This window comes from Capricornis sumatraensis, chromosome 14, assembly GCF_032405125.1.
Source record: "Capricornis sumatraensis isolate serow.1 chromosome 14, serow.2, whole genome shotgun sequence".
Lineage (NCBI taxonomy): Eukaryota > Metazoa > Chordata > Mammalia > Artiodactyla > Bovidae > Capricornis > Capricornis sumatraensis.
In genome coordinates, this window is record NC_091082.1 from 45,650,349 (window position 1) to 45,673,885 (window position 23,537).

The 23,537-nt window shown below is 39.9% G+C and overlaps 1 protein-coding gene across 2 annotated transcripts in view; it reads left to right on the plus strand.

Annotated features, from left to right (window-relative positions):
• PRRX1 (paired related homeobox 1) overlaps nucleotides 1–23,095 on the plus strand; it is a 74,009-nt gene extending 50,914 nt beyond the window's left edge. The window contains exons 2-4 of one of the 2 annotated variants that reach the window (XM_068986525.1): nucleotides 8,349–8,524; nucleotides 13,234–13,415; nucleotides 22,957–23,095. In XM_068986525.1, coding sequence (XP_068842626.1) covers nucleotides 8,349–8,524; nucleotides 13,234–13,415; nucleotides 22,957–23,095 — 497 coding nt within the window. Of the gene's footprint in view, nucleotides 1–8,348; nucleotides 8,525–13,233; nucleotides 13,416–17,174; nucleotides 17,230–22,956 lie in introns of those variants that run through there. The other variant, XM_068986527.1, reaches the window with a different exon arrangement.
• The last annotated feature ends 442 nt before the right edge of the window (nucleotides 23,096–23,537 follow it).

Here is a 23,537-nt window from a genome sequence, read left to right on the forward strand (position 1 = left end):
AGAAGTAAAATGTCTTACCCAAGTCCACACAGCTGATAAAGTAGCAGGGCCTATTGGAGAACACAGGTCATTCTGATTGCCAAGCCAGTGACCTCGCTTCTCTACCCTGCTGCTCTCTCCCGATTATAGTGTAGTTGGCTCTCATTAAAACACTCTCATTTCCCACTTTTCTTGACATCCAGAAATGAATTGAAAAATGGGTAAATAAGTGATTAATCCATAGAGAAATTGGGAGTAGTTTACATATCTGAAGCCAGAATTTTATGTCTTTATCAAAGAGAAGGTACTGAGTTAGCCAAAATGTTCATGCTTTCTGTAACATCAGCTGGGAAAATCGGAATGAACTTTTTGGCCAAGCCAATATTATTGTGTACTCCTAAGATAATAGTTCTACTATATGAATATTTTATATCTGATTACTACTTTGTATTCACTGAGCATTGGAAAGAGCTTCAATTAAATACATAAACTTCGTACTCTGAAATTACAGCCTAAAATAGACCCAGAATAACCTGGGAAGTGACAGCATGGGGGAAATTATCAACATAGTCCCAACAGAGCCACATAGGAAGGCTTGCTTTTTACCAGATATCCTCAAGATTCTGCTCAGGAGTCCTTTCAGAGAAATGTCTTAAGACAGTTAAAGTAGATAAGATGATGTGGATTGTGTTGGTATTTCTGACTCTGTGGAACTGGATTTACTACAGAGGTAAAAGGAAATATATAAGATGAAGTGAAGAGCAGTAATTCGCCAGTGTTTTCTATTTCAAATGAGACTTGGCTATACTCAGAGAGCTTTCAACTTGTACCTGAATCTGCATGGAACCACTATAGCTTTACACAGTCACTGATCCATCTTTTGGGTGAGACCCATTCAAAATAATGCTATTTCACACATTTCTAAAGCATTTTCTTCTGCAAAGAACGTATACTCTCCAAATATTTAAGGTGTTTTAATGCTACAATCTAAGGTTTACGACTCATACGTGACTAAAAGTAAACCACGTGTATACCAAGTTGATGATAAAGGAAAAAATGTACTCATCAACGACCATCATGCAAAGGTCAGGTTCTGGCAGCTGAGATGTGATAATGCACCATAAGATGAATCACAGCTGTACAGTTGGACATTTGTATTGGCTGAAACCTGGTCACTCTCTTTTTTAAAAATACTTTTTATCTTGTATTGGGGTTTGGTTGTTGTTCAGTAGCCAAGTCGTGCCTGACTCTCCGTGATCGCATGGACCGCAGCATGTCAGGCCTCCCTGTCCCCCACCATCTCCTGGAGTTTGCCCAAGTTAATTCCATTGCATTGGTGATGCCATCCAACCATCTCCTCCTCTGCCTCTCTCTTCTCTTTCTGTCTTCAGTGGGGCTTCCCTGGTAGCTCAGATGGCATTGAGGTAGAGCTGACTAATGTTGTTGTGATAGTTTCAGGTGAACAGCAAAGGGACTTGGCCATACATATACATGTATCCATTTTTCCCCAGACTCGCTTCCCATCCAGGCTGCCACATAACATTGGCAGTATTGTTTCATTCCACTCCATTGGGGTGGAGTTTCCTGTGCTAAAACACCTGGTCCCTATTGACAGTTGCTGGCATTCAGTGGTGGAGGATCCTGGGTATGCTGCTGAGAGCTGGATGTGCTACTGAACTTGGCTTTGGTCACTGGGATGTGCTAAACTCAGTCTACAGTCATCCCAGTGAAGGACCTAAGTGCCATTTATCGGAGAACTTATTAAAAGGATGCTGTCCTAATTAGAATTGGAGCTTAGTGTAACCAAAGAAACGCAAATGAATGCCACAGCTGTATCTCACTGCTTTTCATAAGCCTTGCAACAAAAGCTAAACAGTTTTTAGTGGCTTTTACAATTACACTTCCCTTCAATTTTCCAAAGGTTACAGGGCCTGAACCACACAAATCCCATTAAAGTAAGTAGTTGTTGTGCAATATAAGTTCCTTTGAAAACATTCTTCAATGCCCATAAAATGATCAGCGGGCTCCTCTGTAGATCCGCTTGCCTGCCATGTTTTCAACCAAAAGACAGATGACAGGCTTTGATGTGGTGGTTGGTTTCTGCTACTGAAGCTGGCGTTTTATCTTCTTGCATCAGATTTCTTCTCAAATGGATGTGACTCAGGCATACGAAACACATTTTTTTTTTTTTCCTTCAGATTTTTATCCCTAAAATATGTTTTTGCTGTACCTTTAAATTACCGATTTGGAATCTCAAGTCTCCCACAAGATACAGAGCGGGAGAGGGTCAGGGTCTTTGGGAGTTAACTGGAGCCCAAGTGGAGAGTACAAAGCCTTAGTGAGGAGGGATCACTGTCTGCTGTCTGGTCCTCAAGCTTGAGGCTGGCACTCCTCCCTGTCTTTTCCCCCCTCCCTTTAGTGTAACTCCAGCAGTCCCAAGTAAAGTTCAGAGTGAATTTCAAGCTAGAGTCAAGAACAGAGCTATTGTTCTCTTTAACTTCTCTGTGAAAGCCTGAAGGGTCTCCTCCCTAGAATTTAGAGCTTTCTTTTCTGAAGAGGAGCTTGATAAGTACTCTAACATCCTATTCCATCGGAAACTCCATTCTCTTTAAGACTCTTCCTCCTGTTTCAATTATTCATTATCTTAGATCTGCTTATCTTGTAGGAAATAAAAATGAAGGACTAGCTGCTTCATTTAGGGAAGAGTCGGAAGCACATAGCTCTCTCCCATCTCTAAATCTGATGATGAAGCTATTTGAAAAAGAAACATGGTAAAAGAATGTTTTTTTCCTGCACAGGTAAAATTATCCAGGGACAAAAAGATAATGTTAACCTAAGTATTTGCTATGTGCTGTTAAAAAGACTAATTGGAATTCAGACATGATTAATCCTCTTAAACTTTAGGTAAATCACCAGGGTGGGTCCTGGTGCTCAGATAGTAAAGAATCTGCCTGCAATACAGGAGACCCAGCTTTGATCCCTGGGTTGGGAAGATCCCCTGGAGAAGGGAATGGCAACCCACTCCAGTATTCTTGTCTGGAGAATTCCATGGACAGAAGAACCTGGCAGACTACAGTCCACGGGGGTCACAAAGAGTCAGTCATGACTGAGTGACAAACACACACACAAATCACCAAGGTTCTAATTTTCTGAAATTATTTCTGTACCACGATACTCTTTCAAATTTTATTGTCTCTTAATTTATCAAAAGACCTTATGTCTTTTTTATAGAAATACCTGAGTGCATTGAGGTGATAAAACATTTGCATAGAAAGAAATGAATCATACTTTTTAAAAAATATTTGATTATACACTAAAATATGTATGGGAATTTAGATATGAAGGAATCAATATGGACTGGAGGTATCAGCAAATTTTATAAGGTAGAATTAAAGTGTGTCATAGGAAACATATTTTGCACTGTGTCCTAAAAGGAAAGAAAGAGAAATGCTAATATGAATGTGGGGAGAAGATAGAAGACGAGGGTTTACTACTGTGTGCAAGTAACCCTGCACATACTTAACTGGTGAAGCAAGGACTTACAGAGGCCTTTGAAATGGAAATCCAAGAACATCTTGATCAAAGTAGCTGTCCTAGATGAGAATTGTTGCATTTTTTTTTAATGGCTTTCCTGGCAGAAATAACATGTAGAACACATGGACCCCCTTCCTGAGACCCTCTTTATATGGCTAGTATGGATAAACCTTTTTCCCATACAGAGTTTTCCCAGGGTAGTGTTTTTTTACTTATATCTCTGACTTAATTGTCTCACTCCTGTGTGGGGCGTCTATTGTCATTTGCACTTAAAAGTAAGGTGGAAATAGAAGTCCTGGGTTCCACACTACTATATATAGAATGGATAACCTACAAGGACCCACTGCATAGCACAGGAAATGATACTCATATTTTGTAATAACCTATAAGGGAAAAGAATCTGAAAAATTATGTGTATATTTTTTATACATATTGTATATATACTATATATTGCATATATAAGATACTATGTAATATATAAAATGTTATGTCACACATATGCAATATTATATGTATAATATTATATAAAATACTACTATATATAAAATAATATATAGAGAGAAAATTCAGATATATATATCTGAATCGCTTTGTGGTATGCCTGAAAATAACACAACATTGTAAATCAACTATACATTAAAAAAAAAAAAAGAAGTCCTGGCTTCTAGCTCTGGCTCAGTTTCAGCTTGTATTGTGATTTGAGGCAAATCACATCATTCTTCTAGACCTCATTGACCTCCTCTATAAAATGAGAGGGTTGAATCACATAATTTCTCTGGTTTTATGTGGTGCCAATATTTTATGACTCATGAATCAAGTGAAAATTCACCTGTTATTAAGATAAACAGGTGATCTTATTTTTTTTTGCTTGTTTTTGTTAGAAAGCATGACAATAACTACATTCTTGAAATTTACACAATCATAACATAATCTTCCATAAAATCTGTAAACACCTTGGATTTGAAACATAATTTTGATAAATATGTATCCATGTACCCTGGTGGCCCAGTGGTAAACAATCTGTCTGTCAATGCAGGAGACACAAGTTTGATCCCAGGGTCGGGAAGATCCCCTGGGAAAGGAAATGGTAACCCATTCCAGCATTCTTGCCTGTGAAAACCTATGGACAGAGGAGCCTCGTGGGCTATAGTCCATGGGGTCATGACAGAGTCGGACGCAACTGAGTGACTCAACAACAACCACCACCCTGCGGTTATTCTGCACTTTGGTGAATCCTACCCGTTCCAGAATTCCAAGTGCGTGAAGTCGCTCAGTCATGTCTGACTCATGGACTATAGCCTGCCAGGTTCCTCTGTCCATGGGATTTTCCAGGCAAGAATACTGGAGTGGGTTACCAGTTCCTTCTCCGGGGGATCTTCCCAATCCAGGGATTGAACCCTAGTTTCCCGCACTGCAGGCAGGCTCTTTACCATATGAGCCACCAGGGAAGCCCCTTCTAGAATTCCAAAGAATTAGCCATTTCCTGATGTCCAGTTGGCTGTCAGTATCCTTGAACAGCATCCTTCTGAATTGATCTTTTATTGTAGCTGTTTTTACAAGAAAGATAATATTCCAGCAATAATAAAAATATACTAGTTTCTCTCCCCTATATTCAACCAGAGTTTATAGTCTAAGTCTTTGTCACAGGTGTTTCAGATGTCTCCCATTTGTAAATGTGCTCTATTTTGCCCACATTTCCTTTCATGCCGCTGATGAGACTGTACTGGATCCTGTTCTGTGCTCCTGGGGGAAAACAGGGAGCTCGTAGTTTGTGATTAGTGAGCAAAGACAGACAAGCCCAGGGCTGCCACTTGAGCCGTCTGCTGCTCCCTCACTGTCTCTTCCTATTATATTACACTTGTGCTCTGAAGGATGTTTACCAGAGCCACACTCCTTGGACCCCTGTCATTCGTGTGTCTTTTCTCACCTTCAACATGATCTGGACTGGTGTTTTCATTTGTTAAAAACAACAAGGACATTCACTGGGAAACTTCTGCTGGAATCCTTTCAGGTCATCACAGCTATTTATTCTCTGTCATAAACTATAATTCTCCATTTCCCTTACCCCCACATCAGGGGAGTTGGTGGTTTATGGTGGACAGTCAGTGGAATTTGAGTGAACAGTGGAAGATTTCAAAGAATGACTGAGAGATTCTGTAGCAGGTTGTACACTAAGAACAAAACATAAAACCTTCTTGTTCTCCATCACAGTTTGGCAGTACAAGAAGAAATGGGCTTCCCAAACAGCATAAATGATTTAGAATTTGTGGTTATACCTGTGAAAACAGTTCCTCTGAGGAAAGAAAGCAAATCATGGGATTGGGTTAATAAGGAATTTCCTTTATATGATTAAAATGGCCCAGGGTCTGTCTAATTGGTCTCAGTCTGGGATTGGTATGGAAGTTAGAGATTTTTTCAGACTTCTGTTTAACAGGAACATGAAACGCAGGTGTGGTGCTGTCATAAAGGCATGAATGACCGAGAGAGAGAGAAACCTGAAGCTCAAGACATGTAGAACTGTAAACAGAAAGATCTGGAAAGAGAATGGAAGCAACAGGAATGCCTCCATATATTCAAACATGAAGGAGAATACAAATGCAAGGCAACAAGCGAAAGATGCATGATCCTAGGTGTTTGAATTGTAGTGTTGACATTGTTGTAAAGTAATTTTTCTAATAGCTAAATGGTGGTAAGATCAAGGGTGGTGTTGAAATCTTCCAGGCTTTGATTGCTGTTGCTGTTGTTCATTCACTCCCAGAAATCCTGATAATCAAACTGGCTTCATTCTCAAGATGCCACTGATCTGACCTTCTTTCTTATTGAGAGTGTCACAGAAGTGCCTTCGAAGCAGGGCTCCTGGTTGAGACACCACAATGGAAAGAACCAGAGAGGTGGTCGATTCTGAAGACAACCATAAAGATGAAAGAATGAATGTCAGCAGCTTCTTAGACACTGAATGGGGGAATGGGGTTGAGATCATACGGTTTCTTCCCTACAGAAACAGTTTCCTCAAGACAGGGAAAGTTTCACGTTTTCCCCGGACACAAATTCAGCAAGCATGTACTGTATACGAGTGCTTTACCTCTCAGGAGGGAACAAGCAGTCTCTGTTCTGAGCTCCAAGGGCATCACTGGTGAAGCAGCACTCGTGAAGAAGGTGGTCTCTCATCAGATGTCTTGGAAGCCTCAGGCAGGCACTGAGAGATCTGGGCTTGGAGTTCCTAGATTTAAGCTGCACTTCGAATCCCCACCCAACTCTGGAACATGCCCCCAGTCTACAGTAATAACACTATATAGCTCAGGTGTGGATCATTCCTCCTGGGACATCAGGATTCACGCTAGCAGTTTGCTTGAGTGTTTTGTGTGTTCATAGTTACACAGGGTCAGGAGACTTCTGTTGTTCAGTGGCTCGGTCATGTCAGAGTCTTTGTGACCCTGTGGACTCTAGCCCTCCAGGCACCTCTGTCCATGGAATTTCCCAGGCAGGAATACTGGAGTGGATTGCCATGTCCTTCTCTAGGAAGTCTTCCCAACCCAGGGATCGAGCCCATGTCTCCTATATTGGCAGGTGGGTTCTTTATCACTGTGCCACCTGGGAAGCCCTCAGGAGAATTTACATGTTGAAGAAAAGTGACTTGAGAGCTACTTCCATTGAATGTGGAACAAGTAGCCACATGCTCTTTCCCTCCATCCTCACTTTCACTCCTTGTATTTTCCTTCGGGGTGAGTGGGAAAAGCGAGTGTGAAGTGTGAGTCTGGTTCATCAGGCCGAGCATGTGACTTGGGCCTGAGCAACTCGAGCTGTAAATCTCTGAGTACTGCAGGGGCTCAGCGGTGCCTTGGGTATGAGGGTAAGGGCTAAGACAGTGATGTTAGCACAGCTGGTATCCTGCTCAGCCCCACAAATCCATCGCTCCTGCTGGACCGAGGGAGGGCAGCAGGACAGGATCACACTACTCTCTCACAGCCCGGGGCCGGCTGGACCAACCGGCCATGGTGCCTCTGGGGGAACTCTGAGAAAATCAAGGAGGAATCTTGATGGCTAAAAACTTGAGGACGTGATTCTCCAAAGGTTCCTAAGACTTCAAAGCCCTAGAACTCAAATTTGGGGTGAAACTGGTTCAGGGGTCTTTCAGGACTATTCTTGAGTTCTTAGTGAGTTCGAGGTCAGCATCAGCTGGGGTGGGTAGGTGTCGTAGCACTAGCCCTGATCTAAGCTGATGCCCTTGACGCCTAACTCAGCAACAGCATGGAGACTTGAACAAACACAGTGAGGGATTATTTGCTTTTTCCAGGAAGATGCATGGGAAAAACTGAAATCCTTCTTATCTGTTTGAATATGGCTTTTCCTTTATAACTGCATTTGTGGTGATGTGGGTTTGTGGAGGTGACATAACCAGGGAATTGTTCAGCTCCTTGGTTATGAAATTGTGAATGAACACAGCATTACCTAAGACAAATGAAGTCCAAAGCAATCTCTTCTCCTTTCCACATCTCTGGAGATATGCAGAGAATATAGAGAGGAGTGAAATATTTCTTTTGCCCTCTTTCACAAAACAGGCTTCAGGGAGCATATGAAAAGATCTCTCTGACAGTTCAGGTCTGGTTGAAGATTTAGAAGCAACAAACAAACATCAAAACTGTGGTGGGTTCTTGGCGTATGAACTCGACGGCACCAAAACCTGTATTTGCCCCTGGAAAGTGGCATTTGGCCCTAGCACTTTGATGAGCATGGGAGCCAAGGAGACAGTTTCACTGTAGATGTACAGTGAAGAGGCATAAACCAGACCTCTGACATGACTTTAGCTCCTTTATCATCAATTTCTTGTATTCCAGATGATCAACTGAACTCAGAGGAAAAGAAGAAGAGAAAGCAGCGGCGGAACAGGACGACCTTCAACAGCAGTCAGCTGCAGGCTTTGGAGCGTGTCTTTGAGCGGACACACTACCCAGATGCGTTTGTGCGAGAAGACCTCGCCCGCCGGGTGAACCTCACTGAGGCCAGAGTGCAGGTAATCAGAGTGCTCCCCCCTCAAAGGCACATCTCTGAAGACTGTGGAAGAACACCACTTGTAGATTTCAGACCAGGGCTGATAGTAAAGGATTATACATGGGCAGCGTGAGGACAGAATCAGTTTCTGATTGTGTTTCTTTTGGCAGAAGCATATTTAAAAAAATCAAAGTGAAGGCCTTTCAGTACGGCAGAATATGGCTTGCTAGTGGTCTCGCTCCTCTCACTGTTTCCCACCCTTCCAGATTCATGTTATAAACATTGTCCATCAGAGCATTTGACTCCGCACCTTCCCCACCACCTTGCCCCAGCCTTCAACTTGAGCAGTCAGGTGGTCAAAGAGATGAACTCTCTGACCCCCACCTCAGTTTTCCTCCCCAGACTTTGGGAATGTCCGAATCTTCAAGAAACATATTTATAGTGATGGACATGGATGGCAGTGGGGAATGAACACATCAAAGACCTTGAACTTAGAAATTGCATTAAGAGCACATTTAAGTACGTGATTTTGTGTTTCTGTGAAGTGAAGAAGGGTAAGTGTATATAAAACAAGCTGAAGAGAGAATAGTAATTCTTTCAAATATTAATGCCATGACTCATCAACTACAAGCCAGGCATCTAGAAATAATACAATCTGTGATTAGGAATGATAATGATGATAATAATAACTAATACGAGTTGAGCCCTTATATGCCAACCAGTGTCCTTAGTTACATAGCTAATCTGTCTAATCCTCACCCCAATTCAGTGAGGTGGATAATATTATTCATCCGACAGATACGGAAACTGAGACTCAGAGGTTAAAGGATGTGTATAACGTGACACAGCTAGGAAGGGGCTGAACTAGAATCCGAAGACACATATGCAGATATAGAGTTCATGTTTTTAAGCATTACAGTAGATTTTAAATAAATACATAAATACAAGTCCTCTGGCTACATGCTTTTTCAAGCAGTGCTTTGCTATATCTGCTCAGAGTCCAGATTTGGTTATCTTCCATATTGCTAGAGGTAGGCTTGTCTTCCCTAATAAATTATTGTTTGTAAATCTGTGTTCAGTCTGAGATTGAAGAATTTCTTTTTGAAAAATACCTTTTAAAAAATTTATTTACTTTTGGTTCTGCTGGGTCTTCATTGCTGTGCAGGCTTTTCTCTAGTTGCAGAGAGTGGGGCCTGCTCTCCATAGCAGTGCATGGGTTTTCGTTGCGGTGGCTTTTCTTGTTGGGGAGCATGGGCTCTAGAGTACAGATTCAATAGTTGTGGTGCATGGGCTTAGTTGCTCTGCAGCATGTAGGATCTTCCTGGACCACAGATCAAACCCGTGTCTCCTACTTTGGCAGGTGGAATCTTCATCCCTGAGTCACCAGGGTAGGCCCTGGGCTTGAAGGATTTCTTTCTGCAAATGATAACTCTCTTGATGGGGGACTTGGGCTAGGGTGTGGGAGGGTGTGGAGGCTAGGAACTGTATGCAGAACCCTATCTTGTGAGAGATATTTGTTGAGTTGAGGGAGAGGGTCTGAGAGGTTGCCTCAGCCTGAAGACAGTGTGCAAGCATTGTCCCTGTGAAATGAGGATTTCACCTAGAAGTCCTCTCCAGGAGAAAAAAAATGTCTTTGACAAAAAGGGTAAGTTGCCTGGGCACTGTGGTACCCCCAAGGATAGGTTAGGAAAAGGCAGATGTGAGGATGCTGTTGTCACTATGTGGGAGTCTCAGGGCTCAGGTGAGAGTGGTCCACAGGCACAAGCTAAGTTCTGCTCTCTCCATCCTGCGGTCCACAGCACAATTCTGAGGTCTGCCTTCCCACATCCTCTTCCCCCATGCTGCACACCACGGATCTCCAAACACATTCCCTGTTTCTACTCTTAAATCCTTTCTTCTCTCCTTCAAAACCCATATTTTTTTTATGCCCCAGGCTTGGCCTACAGTGGCATAATAAATAATTTTAGGTCAATAACTCACAATGCCTAAAAGTACCACTTTTGCCATGGCGATTTGAATTTTAAACAAGGGAACCTGAACAGGGCAATGCTGGGAATTAACAAAAAAAGGTGAAAGAGCAATTTTGGATTAGGGAGCTAAATTGGTCCCATCACAATAAGCAAATGACTTTCTTATATTTGAAACTATTTTATCTTCTTCCTTTTCCATTCTACTATGTTCTAAAGTCTTTTAGAATTGTGAACATTTCCCATGTAAGCAGGACAGAATTCTCCCTTTGTGAAGACTTACCCTTTACCAGTCTGAACCACTGCCTCTGAATCTGGCCTTCTTTATATTTATGACCTTTATCACAATGTGACATGTATTATATTGAGTTGTACACAGGCCAACTTCCCCAGCTAGACTGTGAATTCTCTTGGATAGAAGCCATATCTTATCATCATGGCAATCTCATTGTTTCCCTGTCTTTTTTTTCCTTTCAAATATTTATCAAGCATCTGTTACTCTCTTGGAACTGGTTTGGGTTTGCTGGGGATAAATAATACACTGGCTCTTTCCTCAAAGATGTTCCAGACTGGGAGCCGAGAAGACAAATGTGCAGATCATACCGTTATCAGAGCATAAGATGATTCCTACACTAAAGGAATGTTCAAGAACTAGTGATAGATCAGAGGAAGGAATGATTAAATCTGCCTGGGGAAAAAGAGAATACGTGAACATTGAGTAGTCACTCTATGCCAAATCTCACAATAACCTGTGAGTTGGTATTATCATCTTTATTTGATTGTGAGACAAAGGATCAGAGACATATATAACTATCCAAGGACAAATCTTTAAGTCATGGAGCCAGTATTTTTCATTAACTCTGTTAGATTTTAAAATCACATTCCTTCCACACTAACATTTCACAAAGAAGGTGATGTTCAAGTTAAATCTTTAAAAAAAAACAAACGTGTCTTTGATACCTGGATAAAAGGGGAGAATACTGCTGACAGAGAGAACATTCAGTGTGAATACATATAGGTGGGAAAATAGCCAAATACATTTGGGAGTCTTAACTCCAGAGTAAGATCTGAAATGATGAAGCACCAGTGCATGAGGACCAAGTGATCCAGAATGTGGCTGAATCAATGGACAATGAGCTAATTCTTGAACAGTCTTTGTTCTAGAATAAAGATAAGATATTATCTTTGATGTGTTTGATAAAACATTTTGATTTTATTCTATGGGTGACAGAGAGTCAGTGGATGATAGAAAGCTAAAGAGAAGCACTAATATAATTATATTTGCATTTAAAATGATAACTCTAATAGGAATGTGAAGGACACCTTAGAAAGAAAAGAGCTGAAGCCAGAAAAGATTCTTCCTCTGCTGATTTGCGCCCTGGCCTTCCATGGGGCACCAATCATATGGTATTCTATGTGAATGTTGCCAGCTAGCGCTGTGAAATTTCCTACTCTACACTATAGGATTTCTTTCTCCCACACCTTGTCATGCCTTTCCAGAACTGTACCTAAAATTCTTGTTCTGCTGTCTTTCAAATTTACATGTCTATCTTCTTTTAGTAGGTTGTGAGCTGCTTATGAGCAGAGAGTAAGTCTCATCTCCCCTTCCCAGTATTGAGGCCAGGAACTAGAATGCAGTCTCCACAAAGACTGTGAATGAGTAAATGAAGGAATAAAATTTCACAGCAGTACAGAAGAGTTGTAAGATCATAAGTCAGATGTTCTTGAGCTCAAAAACTCAGCCATTTATTACTTCTGTGAACTTCAACAGAGTCCATCTCATTGAGATGGTTTTCTCAACTCTGAAATAGAAATAATAACACCTACTTGGGGAATTGTCATAACTATGAAAAATGCAGGTAACATGTTTGTATAAATTCCTAGTCCTAGTAGCACTTAATAAATGGTAGAGTTTTTATTAGCTGTCGTCAGTGGTATCAATGCTGCCCATTTCCTTGGAAGCCTGAAATTAAATATACTCCTGAACCAGATTCCAACTTTCAGTATCTGAATTTCTGGTTCACAAGTTTCTTTCTAGAACTTCAGGAGACATGCCAGAAGTGTTGGAACATTAATAATCAGTGACTGACTGGAGTCAATGTATGAATCCACAACTCTTTCATCCCTTCAGTGGGAGGTGTGTGCCCTGTGTTATCCTTAGGGTCCCTCAAGGATTAAGCTCCCACAGACAGAGCTGGTTCAGTAGCACACCAGTTAGCAGCTGCGTTTCTTCTGTTACTTCCTCCCTCTTCTGTGGTTGTTTCTTTCACCTCCCAGATAAACTATTTGCTTCTGAAATCCTTAACGCAGGGTCTACTTCTGGGAAGATGGGAGATTTTCTTTAAATATCCAATAAGTATCATAAAAGCAGATGATGTTTCTGCCCTTTGAAGAACTTTGAAGAAACTTTAAAAATGTCATTATACCTGTGGCAGAAGTCTGGGTGAGATTTTTCTTTTATAATTCCGAGAGGAATTATAATCCACAATCTGCTGTCAAATGGGTTCGTCATGGATCCCATATCTGGTGGCTTGATCACTGGAAGCACCTCTTAGTCTTTGTTCTTAATAGCCCTGGAACATGGCCCACTGGGGAAGGATTATGGCATGCTTTCTGTTGTTCTAGGAAGAATTCCATGCTTAGCCTATATCTTCCTTGGGAAGGTATTGTACGGTAAAAATCAACCAGGAGTTTATTCATGGAACCTCTCCTTTGTTTTTCCTCTCCCTCCTCATGCCCTTGTCTCCTTCTGACAATCTTCCAGGTGTGGTTTCAGAACCGAAGAGCCAAATTCCGCAGGAATGAGAGAGCCATGCTGGCCAATAAAAATGCTTCCCTCCTCAAATCCTACTCAGGAGACGTGACTGCTGTGGAGCAGCCCATCGTACCTCGTCCTGCTCCAAGACCCACTGATTATCTCTCCTGGGGGACGGCCTCTCCGTACAGGTGAATGACTGGCCCACTCTCCCTTGCTCCACCTCCACACATTTCTCAGCGGTTGGTCACATTCAAAGCTGCTTGTGCAGCTGGCTGACATTTCTTACTGGGTTAACCTCTTCAGAGACATTCAACTTGCTGACATCCCCAGATTTTCACAGGAGATCACTAGTTGCCCCAGGAGCAGGGTCTGGGGCAGAAGAGAGAGGGGCAGGCCAACAGCAGTCTCCTCTTGGACTCAGGAACTCTTGCAAAGGTTTCAAAGATGGGGAAGAATCTAAAAGAAAAAATCGTTAAGCTATGCCCAGAGTCCCTCTTGCAATCATTCTGGAACAAAACTTTATTCCATTTCCAAATTGGACAGACCGGTTCGATTATGCTCAAGTAGGAATTTAACACGTAAGGCTCTAAGTGTAGGACCAAAGGCAAACTTGACAATAAAACTGATGTGGAATGAAAAGAAGTAAGGAAGGGGGGAAAAGAAGGAGAGGGACAGAGAGAGAAAGGAGAAAACCCAAGATCATTCAGATCACTCTAATGGCCATAGTTCTTTATTAAGAGGCGGGAATGTCTTGTGATCCAAGATGCTTTCCTGTTCCATTGCTAGTTCTTATCAACTTATTTGAAGTTCTTTGGGGGTTAGTTTGTGTGGGTTTAAAAAATATATATATGAAAGCAGTGTATAATTTTCACTAAAATTTTTATATTTAAAAGGTGAAAAATATGAAGGAAGCAAATAACATAATATTATTTCAATTGCTTGGAAAAGCTTTGAACTTTCATCGATTATGCTGTTCAGAAAGAAAACAGGCGAATGCCAGAGGGAAGCTGAAATACTTGTGCCTAATGCATCATCATCAGTCTGAAGTGTCCATTTGAACCTAAGCCTGTGTACTCTTAGAAACCAGGTCAAGGCTCTATTTTCTCTGGTCAATTGCAGCAGAGGAAGAAGTATTTACAAACCACTTACTATGCTTCTGTTTACCTTTTTATTGTTAAGGTTAATTAAGAGTTTAAAGAGAGGTTTTAAACTAAGTGTAAGAGATTATCTCCCAGTTGATGCTGAGTTCCTGATGTGAAATGCAACATTAGTGAAATGCAGATAGTTTCAAATTTGATCCCTCTCTAATTAAAGCAAAAACCTTACCTAAATATTCTTTCTGTTTGAAATCAGTTCCTTGAAAGAAATGCCATAAATGCATTTGGAAATTTCTTTTAAATTCCCCATTATGAAATTAGCCTGAATTGCTTTGGTCTATGCTTAGGAAATTGGAAATTACTATTGCTCTTAGACATAGTATGCTTTGCTGATTTCAAAAGATTAGTCCTATTTGTGTGTCCTTTTTAAAATTTAGACTCCTCTCCCAAAGGATTTACTGAAAAATATATTTTGCAGACCATTATAAAATCACATATTCTTTAATTTTTTAAGTAAGTGAAAGATTGCTTTGGTGGGTTTTTTTGTTTTTTGTTTTTTTGTTTTTTGATAAATATTGGTAGCTCATAGACTTATTAAATGGTTTGGGAAATGGATGTGGATCAGAGCTTGAAGTCTCTGGTTTGAATTTGGTCACAACCAGGAAGTTTAGCTCCTTTTTATTTATTCCTGGATCCTAGTAAGGAACTTTTTTTACCAGCTGTAATAACTCAGATGGCTGTCATGTGGTCCTTACCAGTGAGAGACAGAGCGCAGTATCCTGCATAGTGGGGATGAAAACCTTAATATTGAACTATATTACTTGGACCTCAGCAGAAGTTCAAATCCCATGCCTGCATTATACATACTTTGTATATGGGCATCTAACTGAAATTATTAGCATGCAATTTATGTATGCTTTTTGGGGAAGTGTTATATTTTAATTTGAAAGATTGTGTAGAAATACTAGATACACTTTAAAAAAACACTCATAATTCCACCATCTTGAGATAAGTATTGTTTATTTTTGCAATTAGAGTTCAGTATTTTATATAGTATAGACATAGTGTAAATACTATTTTGTATTCTGCTCCTTTCACTTAAAATCATATAACCTAGTTACTTCTTATTCAATTCATGGTATACTTTTATATCTTTTCTCTCTTAGACACAGAGTTTGTTAAAAATAATTAAAAATCTCACAGAATCTGACTGTTCATATTCTGTATGAAGAATAAATTAATCTCCAGATTTAAGTAGAAAAATGATGGTTTAAACAGTAATTTAATCAACAGTTATGTTTTTGACCCAGTGTTGACTGAAGTGTTTATATTTTGATTAATTTCAAAAAGTGGCAAAAAATTATCTTGTTCCTTAAAGATATTTCTGCTGTGTTTAGAGCCAAAATACTCATTATAATCTCACATTTGAAGCTTGGTAGGAAATATAAGTGTTTTTAAGGAAATATAAAAGAAAACCAAGTGATGAAAAGCAAAGGAAATGATAGATCTTTTGTGCTATGGAAAATTAACTCGCTATTTCTGTTGGTACTATTATGTCAAATTAGTTATCTCACATGTGACATTCATTAAAAAGCATTTCTCTTGGTTAATCCTTGGATGCTTCTGTGTGGCAGCTTTGTCCTTGATCTGGTTCCAAAGAAGAGACTGAACACTTGCCTGAATTTAAGCCTTTGGCATGCAGAGTTAGAGCCAGGGCTCATGAATCCTGTTTCTGTCTAATGTATGAGGCCATATAACCCTACTTTCATTCACATTAAATCTTACTCTACTGAAAATAGCAAAAAGAGTAAGACTGGAAAGCTACATAATCATGCCTGTTTGATTCAGGATTTGTCTCGGATGTGGGAAGCATGCCTGCCACTGAGGTCCATGTTCTGGAGTGTGTGGGCATTCCCTGGCATGAATGAGACATGCAACCCAGGGACTGTGAGGAGACAATTTTGCCAGAGAGGACAGTTTGGTGACTTCCACAGCTTTCCCCTGGAAGAAGAGAGGAGGAAACCAAGTCTCAAAGCAGATAGCTTGCGTATGGTCAGAATTATAACATGGGAAACAGCCAACACTTTTTTTTTTCTGGGTGTCTTTTATATCCAGAGTGGTGGTTGTATAATTAATCATCCAAACTGGGACACTTGTGAGAGTAAAAGGAGGGTGCTATTAATAATGACACAAGGACAACAGGCCTAAACTGGGATTGTCCCTGGCAAACTGAGACATATGGTTCACTCTATTTATAGCATGTCCTGACCTCCTTCATTACCTCGAGGATATTAGAGGTGATGATGTCAGGCAGGCAACTGAGTCGCCCAGAGAAGCAAAGTAGTCCCTAACTGGACACTACTGTCTTGGCAGGTGTCTTCTTTATCTACTCAAAGCCAGTTGAAAGAAGCTTGTCTTCAGCGCTCATACCCACTGCTTTGCTCAGAACTGTTTCCTTAGGCAAATGAAAGCACACACAAGCACCAGAGTTATTAGGACTCCTTGACTTGGACAGTTTTGCCTCTTGGTCAGCAGTGATTTACCAAGTCCTGGACTTTTGACTGTTGTTTTGGATAAAGTAGTCAAGAAACCTTTCCTCAGGGACATCCTTTCCTGTGAAAGATAAAGAATGGTCTGGCTCTGCAGTACTGGTCTGGAGTGCCATTTCCAGAGGGAGGGCTGGGCTTCAAAGGAAACTAATGACAAGTGAAAGAGAGGCCAGTGATCCTTATCCACGATTTCCCTCCCCCAACCTTCTCCTCCTCCCCTCATTTGATCGTGGTCACAGTGCTGCCTGACATCTGCTGAACGCATTTGGCTCATTTCTCCCTTTCACACTTTCAAAAATAGATCCTCCTCCCTCCCAAGATGTTGTTTACACGAGGGGCTTCATAACGGATTCTAACGGAAGACACTGAAAAGGTAACTTGTCAGAGGGGGAAGAGGGTGGCTGCTGGGGGTAGGGTGTAAGTGGGAATTAAGTATGTTCAAGAAAGCGGGGCTTACAGTCCTAGAAATGAAAGCAGTGAGGTCTTCCAGTGGGAAATACTATTGGAAACCAGAGCTGCAAGCAAAATATGTCCATAGAGTTCAGGGTAGGCTGATAGCCTAGAGAAGGACTCTTCAAGGATTACTGGGCATATGAATCACCTGGAATCATGTTGCAGTGCAGACTCAGATTCAGTAAGTCTAGGGCAAGACCTGGGAATTGTGCGTCTAACATGCTCCCATGTGATGCCCAGGCTGTGGACACTTGGTACATGCTTTGAATAGTGAGGCTTTAGGGGATATAGGACAGAGGTCAGAAGAACTATGTTCTTGTCCTGGCTCTTGTTGCTCTTCAGGCCAGTTAGTCATGAATCTCTTATGTGCCTTGTATCTCTAAGATTGAGGTAGTAAGAATTTCCCTATTATATACCACACAGGCGCGTTTGGGACCTATGGTTAAGCAACGTGCATTTCAAAAAGAAAAACAAAAATCACTGAGATAGCAGAAAGATGCAAGACTTCATATATAAAACATTTTTAGAGGAAAAATGTTTACAATGGCAGATGGATCACTGAACATGCAGTGCAAACTGAAGTCTTAGTAATGAAATATGGTCCAAATGTGTCTACTTTAAGAGCTAAATGCACATTTAAAGAGATCAACTTCTGAGTTTTAAAAAGAGAAGTTGGAAATGATTACTTAAATTACAAAAGATCACTTCCCAAAGGATTTATCGGGTCTCTCTTTAAAAGTTTAAATTCCCCTAGGAAAACTCATATTGAATTTTATTAGATGGAAGCACGTAAACCTCTGTTGTTCTTGTACTGACAACAGAACAAACCCAAGAGATGATCTCCAACGTTTACACATCACAAACAGACTCACAAAAACCTCAAGCTCTATAGCCTTTGGAAAAATCTGAGAATCCCTGGGATCTCAGAAAGACACACAGACTTCTTGGGCTGACAGATCTGTCTTTGGGGTGAATTTTTCCATAGTTTGTTATCATTTGTCCGGAAGGATCAAATAGAAAACAGAGTTGAAAACTGAGTCAGGTATTATCCACCCCTGCGCTCAGCTCTCCTTAATTGTTTTGTGATTGGTGGGATTGCATTCTGGGTGACTAGAAAGCAGAAGGGGAGATGTTCATAAGTTTCCTGGCTTCCATACCATGCATAGTATTTTCCATACTTCCTTTGGTGTTTGACAGCCATTTTAACATATTATTCCTTAGGACAACCTCTCAAGGTAGGTTGAAATTATCAAAAATGATTTGTCCCCCTGTGAAAACAGAACTCTAACCCTGCTGGTGGTTAGCATTCTGCTGTCTATGGCTGAGCTCCATCTGTTAGGAATCTCCAAATAAGGAGATGGAAAAATTTCAAGCTTACTCAAATGTGTCAGCTCTGTGCAAGTTCCAGAGCAGATTTGCTGAATCAACAGATGGGATGCAAGTATTTCTTTTTCATCTCTGATTCCTCAATGCCTTTTATTCATCAGTGTGATTTCTTGGTCACGGACACAAAGAATTTTACATTCTTAAAAACCGAATAGAAATGTTGCTTTGGCGAAATGTTATAAAGCCCAGTCTTAGTACTTATCTCATGTCTCCATCTTGTTAGAGGAATAGGCAGAAGGTAAGATCAATGGGCAAGATCTCTAGGTGCCAGTAAGCAAGCTCTTTGTGTTATCATGTGCTTAATAAATTAATTAGTTTTAACCTCATCTTTTTAGCCCAGGAAGCTTAATCCTGTTTAGGAAAGCCATGATCTTAATGGCTCCCAAAATTTGGTTGAAAACAGCTTATTAACCTTACTGGTTTCTGTCTTGTGAGAAAACATTTCAAAGTTCTCTTTATTTTCCTAACACAGAGCTTCAAAAGTTTTGATGACATGGAAAACAGGTGGTCATGAACAATCTTTCAGATTGGCAGCCACTCAAGGCTTTCTTGCATCTGTTGTTACTTTTGGAAGTGGGTCCTCTCCATCATATTTCTAAGGCCTTTTAAAAGAATGACTAAGCTGTTTTTAGATTAATTTTATCTTTTCTGACAGTAACATGTCTTGATTGGCACTGGTATGTCAAAGGACTGGTCCCTACTTGCCTAAATGGCACTTTTAATTTAGATTGAGAGACTAGACTCATGTCAAACTACTGGGGGGAAAACAGACTCATTTTCTTTAATATATGCACAAAATATCGCTGAGGTCTCTGCCTATACAGTTGTGTATTCTAAGCATTTATTTAGAGGCTGTGAATTAAGACAGTCTTACTTCTTATGGATATGCAATGCTGAAATGTTAGACCAATTTTTGAAAGTTTATAACTGTTCTAAACATTTATCAAGTGAAAATCTTATCACTTATCAAGCATCTAGGATGTTGCAAAACTCATTCATTAATAGCAACTGCTTTTTTTATTCAGATAACCTTCTAACTTGAGAGCTACCTATAAGGCATTAACATGGTCTCAAAACACAGTGGTGTCTTTATAAAAGAACCACAGTACGATTAGACAAGAGTGATATTCTCAACTCTGCAAACAAAGCCTGTTGTTTAACGAAAGGTGTCTCAGTGAAAATCTAGTTTCCCAGGTAAAATACAACTCTGATTTCACTAATTTTGGTTTGAGATGGGAAGTGGATCAACATTCATCTCATCTGGAATATTGACATTTGGCCTGCATTAGAGAGAGAGTCTCAATATTTCCAAGAAATGTGTTACCATACTAAGTCTTCAGACTAGAAAACCAGATGACTCTAGTAAATTATGAAGTTTACAGCAAAATGGTTGTATAATAGACAAAATTGAAATCACAAGTACAACAGACATTTCTAGAAAACAGTAACAGCATCTTCAGCAAACTAATCCCCCACAGTTCTAATTCCCTTTGTCAACTAAGGAAAATAGACCACACTCTTGATTATCAAAAGAAAGAGAGAATCTCTATTAAATGAGACTTACCTTGTTTAGAATCTCAAAGGATGTCTCAGGAAACTGAGTCAAATTCTTAAAAGCACAGTATTCCATCTTTGCCATATTTCTAATTTGCCATCAGAGAACCTTTTCTCTTTTTGCTGTTTCGTGAAATTTTAGCTTCCTGTTTTCAGAAGCCATTCAATTTTATTCTCAGTATTTAACAAAAAAACAGATAACTCAAAATCCCAACATATTGCCTATACATTTAAACTGGTACCATGTATCATCTTTAGGACTTAATTCTCTCACAGAAATCTGGCTAAGAAAGGCTGATTTGGTTGATTTCATAATATACAACTTAGGTTCATTTCCCAAATCCAGGTCTCTTTTCTTAGATACTTAGATTTTTTTGTTTCTTTGAAATCTTAGATTTCAGTATATCCTAGAAATTTCTCAAGTATGTGATTTATGGATTTGCATTTCTTTCTGATAGGGTCTTGAATGGAAGCATGTAATTCATATAGAACTTAAATGATAATACGTAAATGGATTTTGAAAATAAGTGAAACTTGGTATATTGTAACAGAAAAAGAAAAAAAAACGTGTCCCATTTTAACAGGTTGTTCTGATTATTTTTTTTTCACTCCTAATTAAAACCTACTGAATTGAGACTGTTTTTCAGCTGTTGTCTTTTGGTAGATAGTGGTTGAAGTAATAGTCTCTTCAGTAAATCTAACCTGCACTAATATTTATTCATTTTTTGGTTACTGTTAAAAGCTATTTGTGGTGGATTAAGAATATGCCAAGAATATGCAGTCATCAGCCCCTGCTTGTGATATGTCCCTTCTGATTTTTCTCATCCTAGTAAGATACCAAAATTAATGGGAAGGACTGGTTCCTTAAAATAAAAGTCTGTTAGTAAAATACTTTTAGAAATCATTACTCACAGCAGGGTGACGGAGATCACTGATACTGAGCAGTAATCAGTTTAATCATACAGTACCTAGATATTTCTCAGTTACTTATCTATTCACTAAATACTTTCTTGAATGCCAAATATGTGCTAGATATGGTGTTAGCTCTACCTGGAGGCACAGTGGTGAAGAAGGCAGATGTCGTGTCTCATCTATGGAGCTTATAGTTGAGGAATTAAAACAAGTGCTAAAAGGAAAAGTACAGGGTGCTATAGATAAACCTAACTTTGTCTAGACAGTTAAGATCAGGTACCCAGAAAGGAGTAAGGATTTTCATTTTCAAAAAAATGAAAGAGTGTAGTATTATTTTGGAACCCTTCTGAGTCTTCCTCTTGCGCTAGGACACCCATATAAACACTCACACACATACCAGTGTTATAAGGGTCTTAAATTAAGGATGTATATTTCTAGTAGGACATAATTATAATTTTTAACCCAGTTTTCCTGGGTTAATTGCTAGTAACTGAGCTGAAACAGGCTATTGTGAGTCTTGACTATAATTCTTGACTCGAAGTCTTGACTACATGGTGTCCCAAATAAGTATTAATGATATAATCTTCCTATTTGTAGAGTAGCTTTAGTTTTTTTTCTCTTTCTGGTCCAACACTTGATCCCCAGAACCACAAACTCCTGTGTGGCTGACAAAATTGCACAGGAATGCAGGCACCAGAAGAGCACATGTCATTCCATTTATAAGTCTATCTCATCCCAACCCTCAGTTGAAAGGTATTTTGCTAATTTTAGAAACAACTAGAAATATGCTCATTTAATTAAAATGAGTTGTTCCTTTATGGCTATTTAGTATCAAGTAATAGATACCTTGCATCCTAGTCTAAGAAACCTTTACTTTTCCTTTTAAAGAAATTCTTGGATGCAATTAACAGAAAGCCACCAATTTCAAATTTCTGCCCAGTGGTATTCCTAGGTCTTAATTACAGTCTCTGACTTTGGGTTTTTCTCTGCAATAAGAACAGTCAGAAACAATTACCTCTGAGGTCAGGAATACTGAAACTGGATCATTTGCTAGTTTATATAGGATATTTAAACATTTCCAAAATAATGGACATGGCATGCAGTGTAAGCTGCTCAAGTACTTTTGAGTATATAAAATCAAGGCCAATAGGGATGGAAACTTCTTGATTCTGCAGTACTTGGTACCATCAACCAGTGGATCAAGAAAGCCAGAGAAGTCATCTTAGGTTGTTTAACTGGTTCTTCAAGAAAACTGCTTAATATGGTATTCAGTGATTATCTAAAATGTGTTAAAATGTTTTAGAATTCAAGTCAGCTACCTAGAGTGAGGAAGGCAGAATGCGCTTTAGTTTCTTTTCCCAAATGCCTCCATCTCTTCCTCCTCGCTCCCAGAAACTAGTGATGTAGGCAGGACAAGATTAAATACTGTTTTAATCGGTCAGCTGATGAAACACCTGTTATCCACCATAAGCAGCTTTCTTCTCTCACCCCAGAAATAAATCATTACTCACTGTACCCAACACAGAAAATACTTCCCCCCTCACCTTGTTCCACTCTCCACTGCTTTCCCCTGCCCTTCAAAACACTTGCCACTAAGGACCTTCAACACACTAAGGGCCTTAGACTAATGAAAACCTGGGGCTGTAAGGGACCTCAGAGGTCATGTAGTCCAATCCGCCTGCCCCCATCCTGAGAGTTGCACCCATCTGGGGCACAGACTTGCGACTTCATGAAACTAATGCCTGTTATTCTCCCTGCTCTCTCCTTTGTCCCTACAGCGCCATGGCTACTTATTCTGCCACATGTGCCAACAATAACCCTGCACAGGGCATCAACATGGCCAACAGCATTGCCAACCTGAGACTGAAGGCCAAGGAATATAGTTTACAGAGGAACCAGGTGCCAACAGTCAACTGAGGAAAAAAAATAATTAAACAGGCCTAAGAAGAAATCAAAAACCATAAGACACCTATCCTGCTCTGTCATTTCTACATCTGCTGGAAAAATAAATAAATAAAAACAAACAAACAAAAAAACCAGAACTAAACTATTGGGACCATGGCAGAGAAAAGCAGGAGAGGAGCAAAATGAAAATTAGTTAACAAATGTTCCTCCTCCCTCTGGGATACCACCACCACTTGTTTCTGTGTGTGTTAATTTTGTTTTTCCTTCTCTTCATATGCTTTGCTTAATATACTCTGAGCTTCTTCAGTTAAGTTCAGCCCACCCACCCCCATGATTGTATAGGTTTTAAAAGAATCGACAGCAGCCAAAGAAACCATATATGTATATATATATTCAGAATACTTGCCTATAGTCTCCTCAGTGAACCTCAGTGCCTTACCCCATCCTTCTTCTC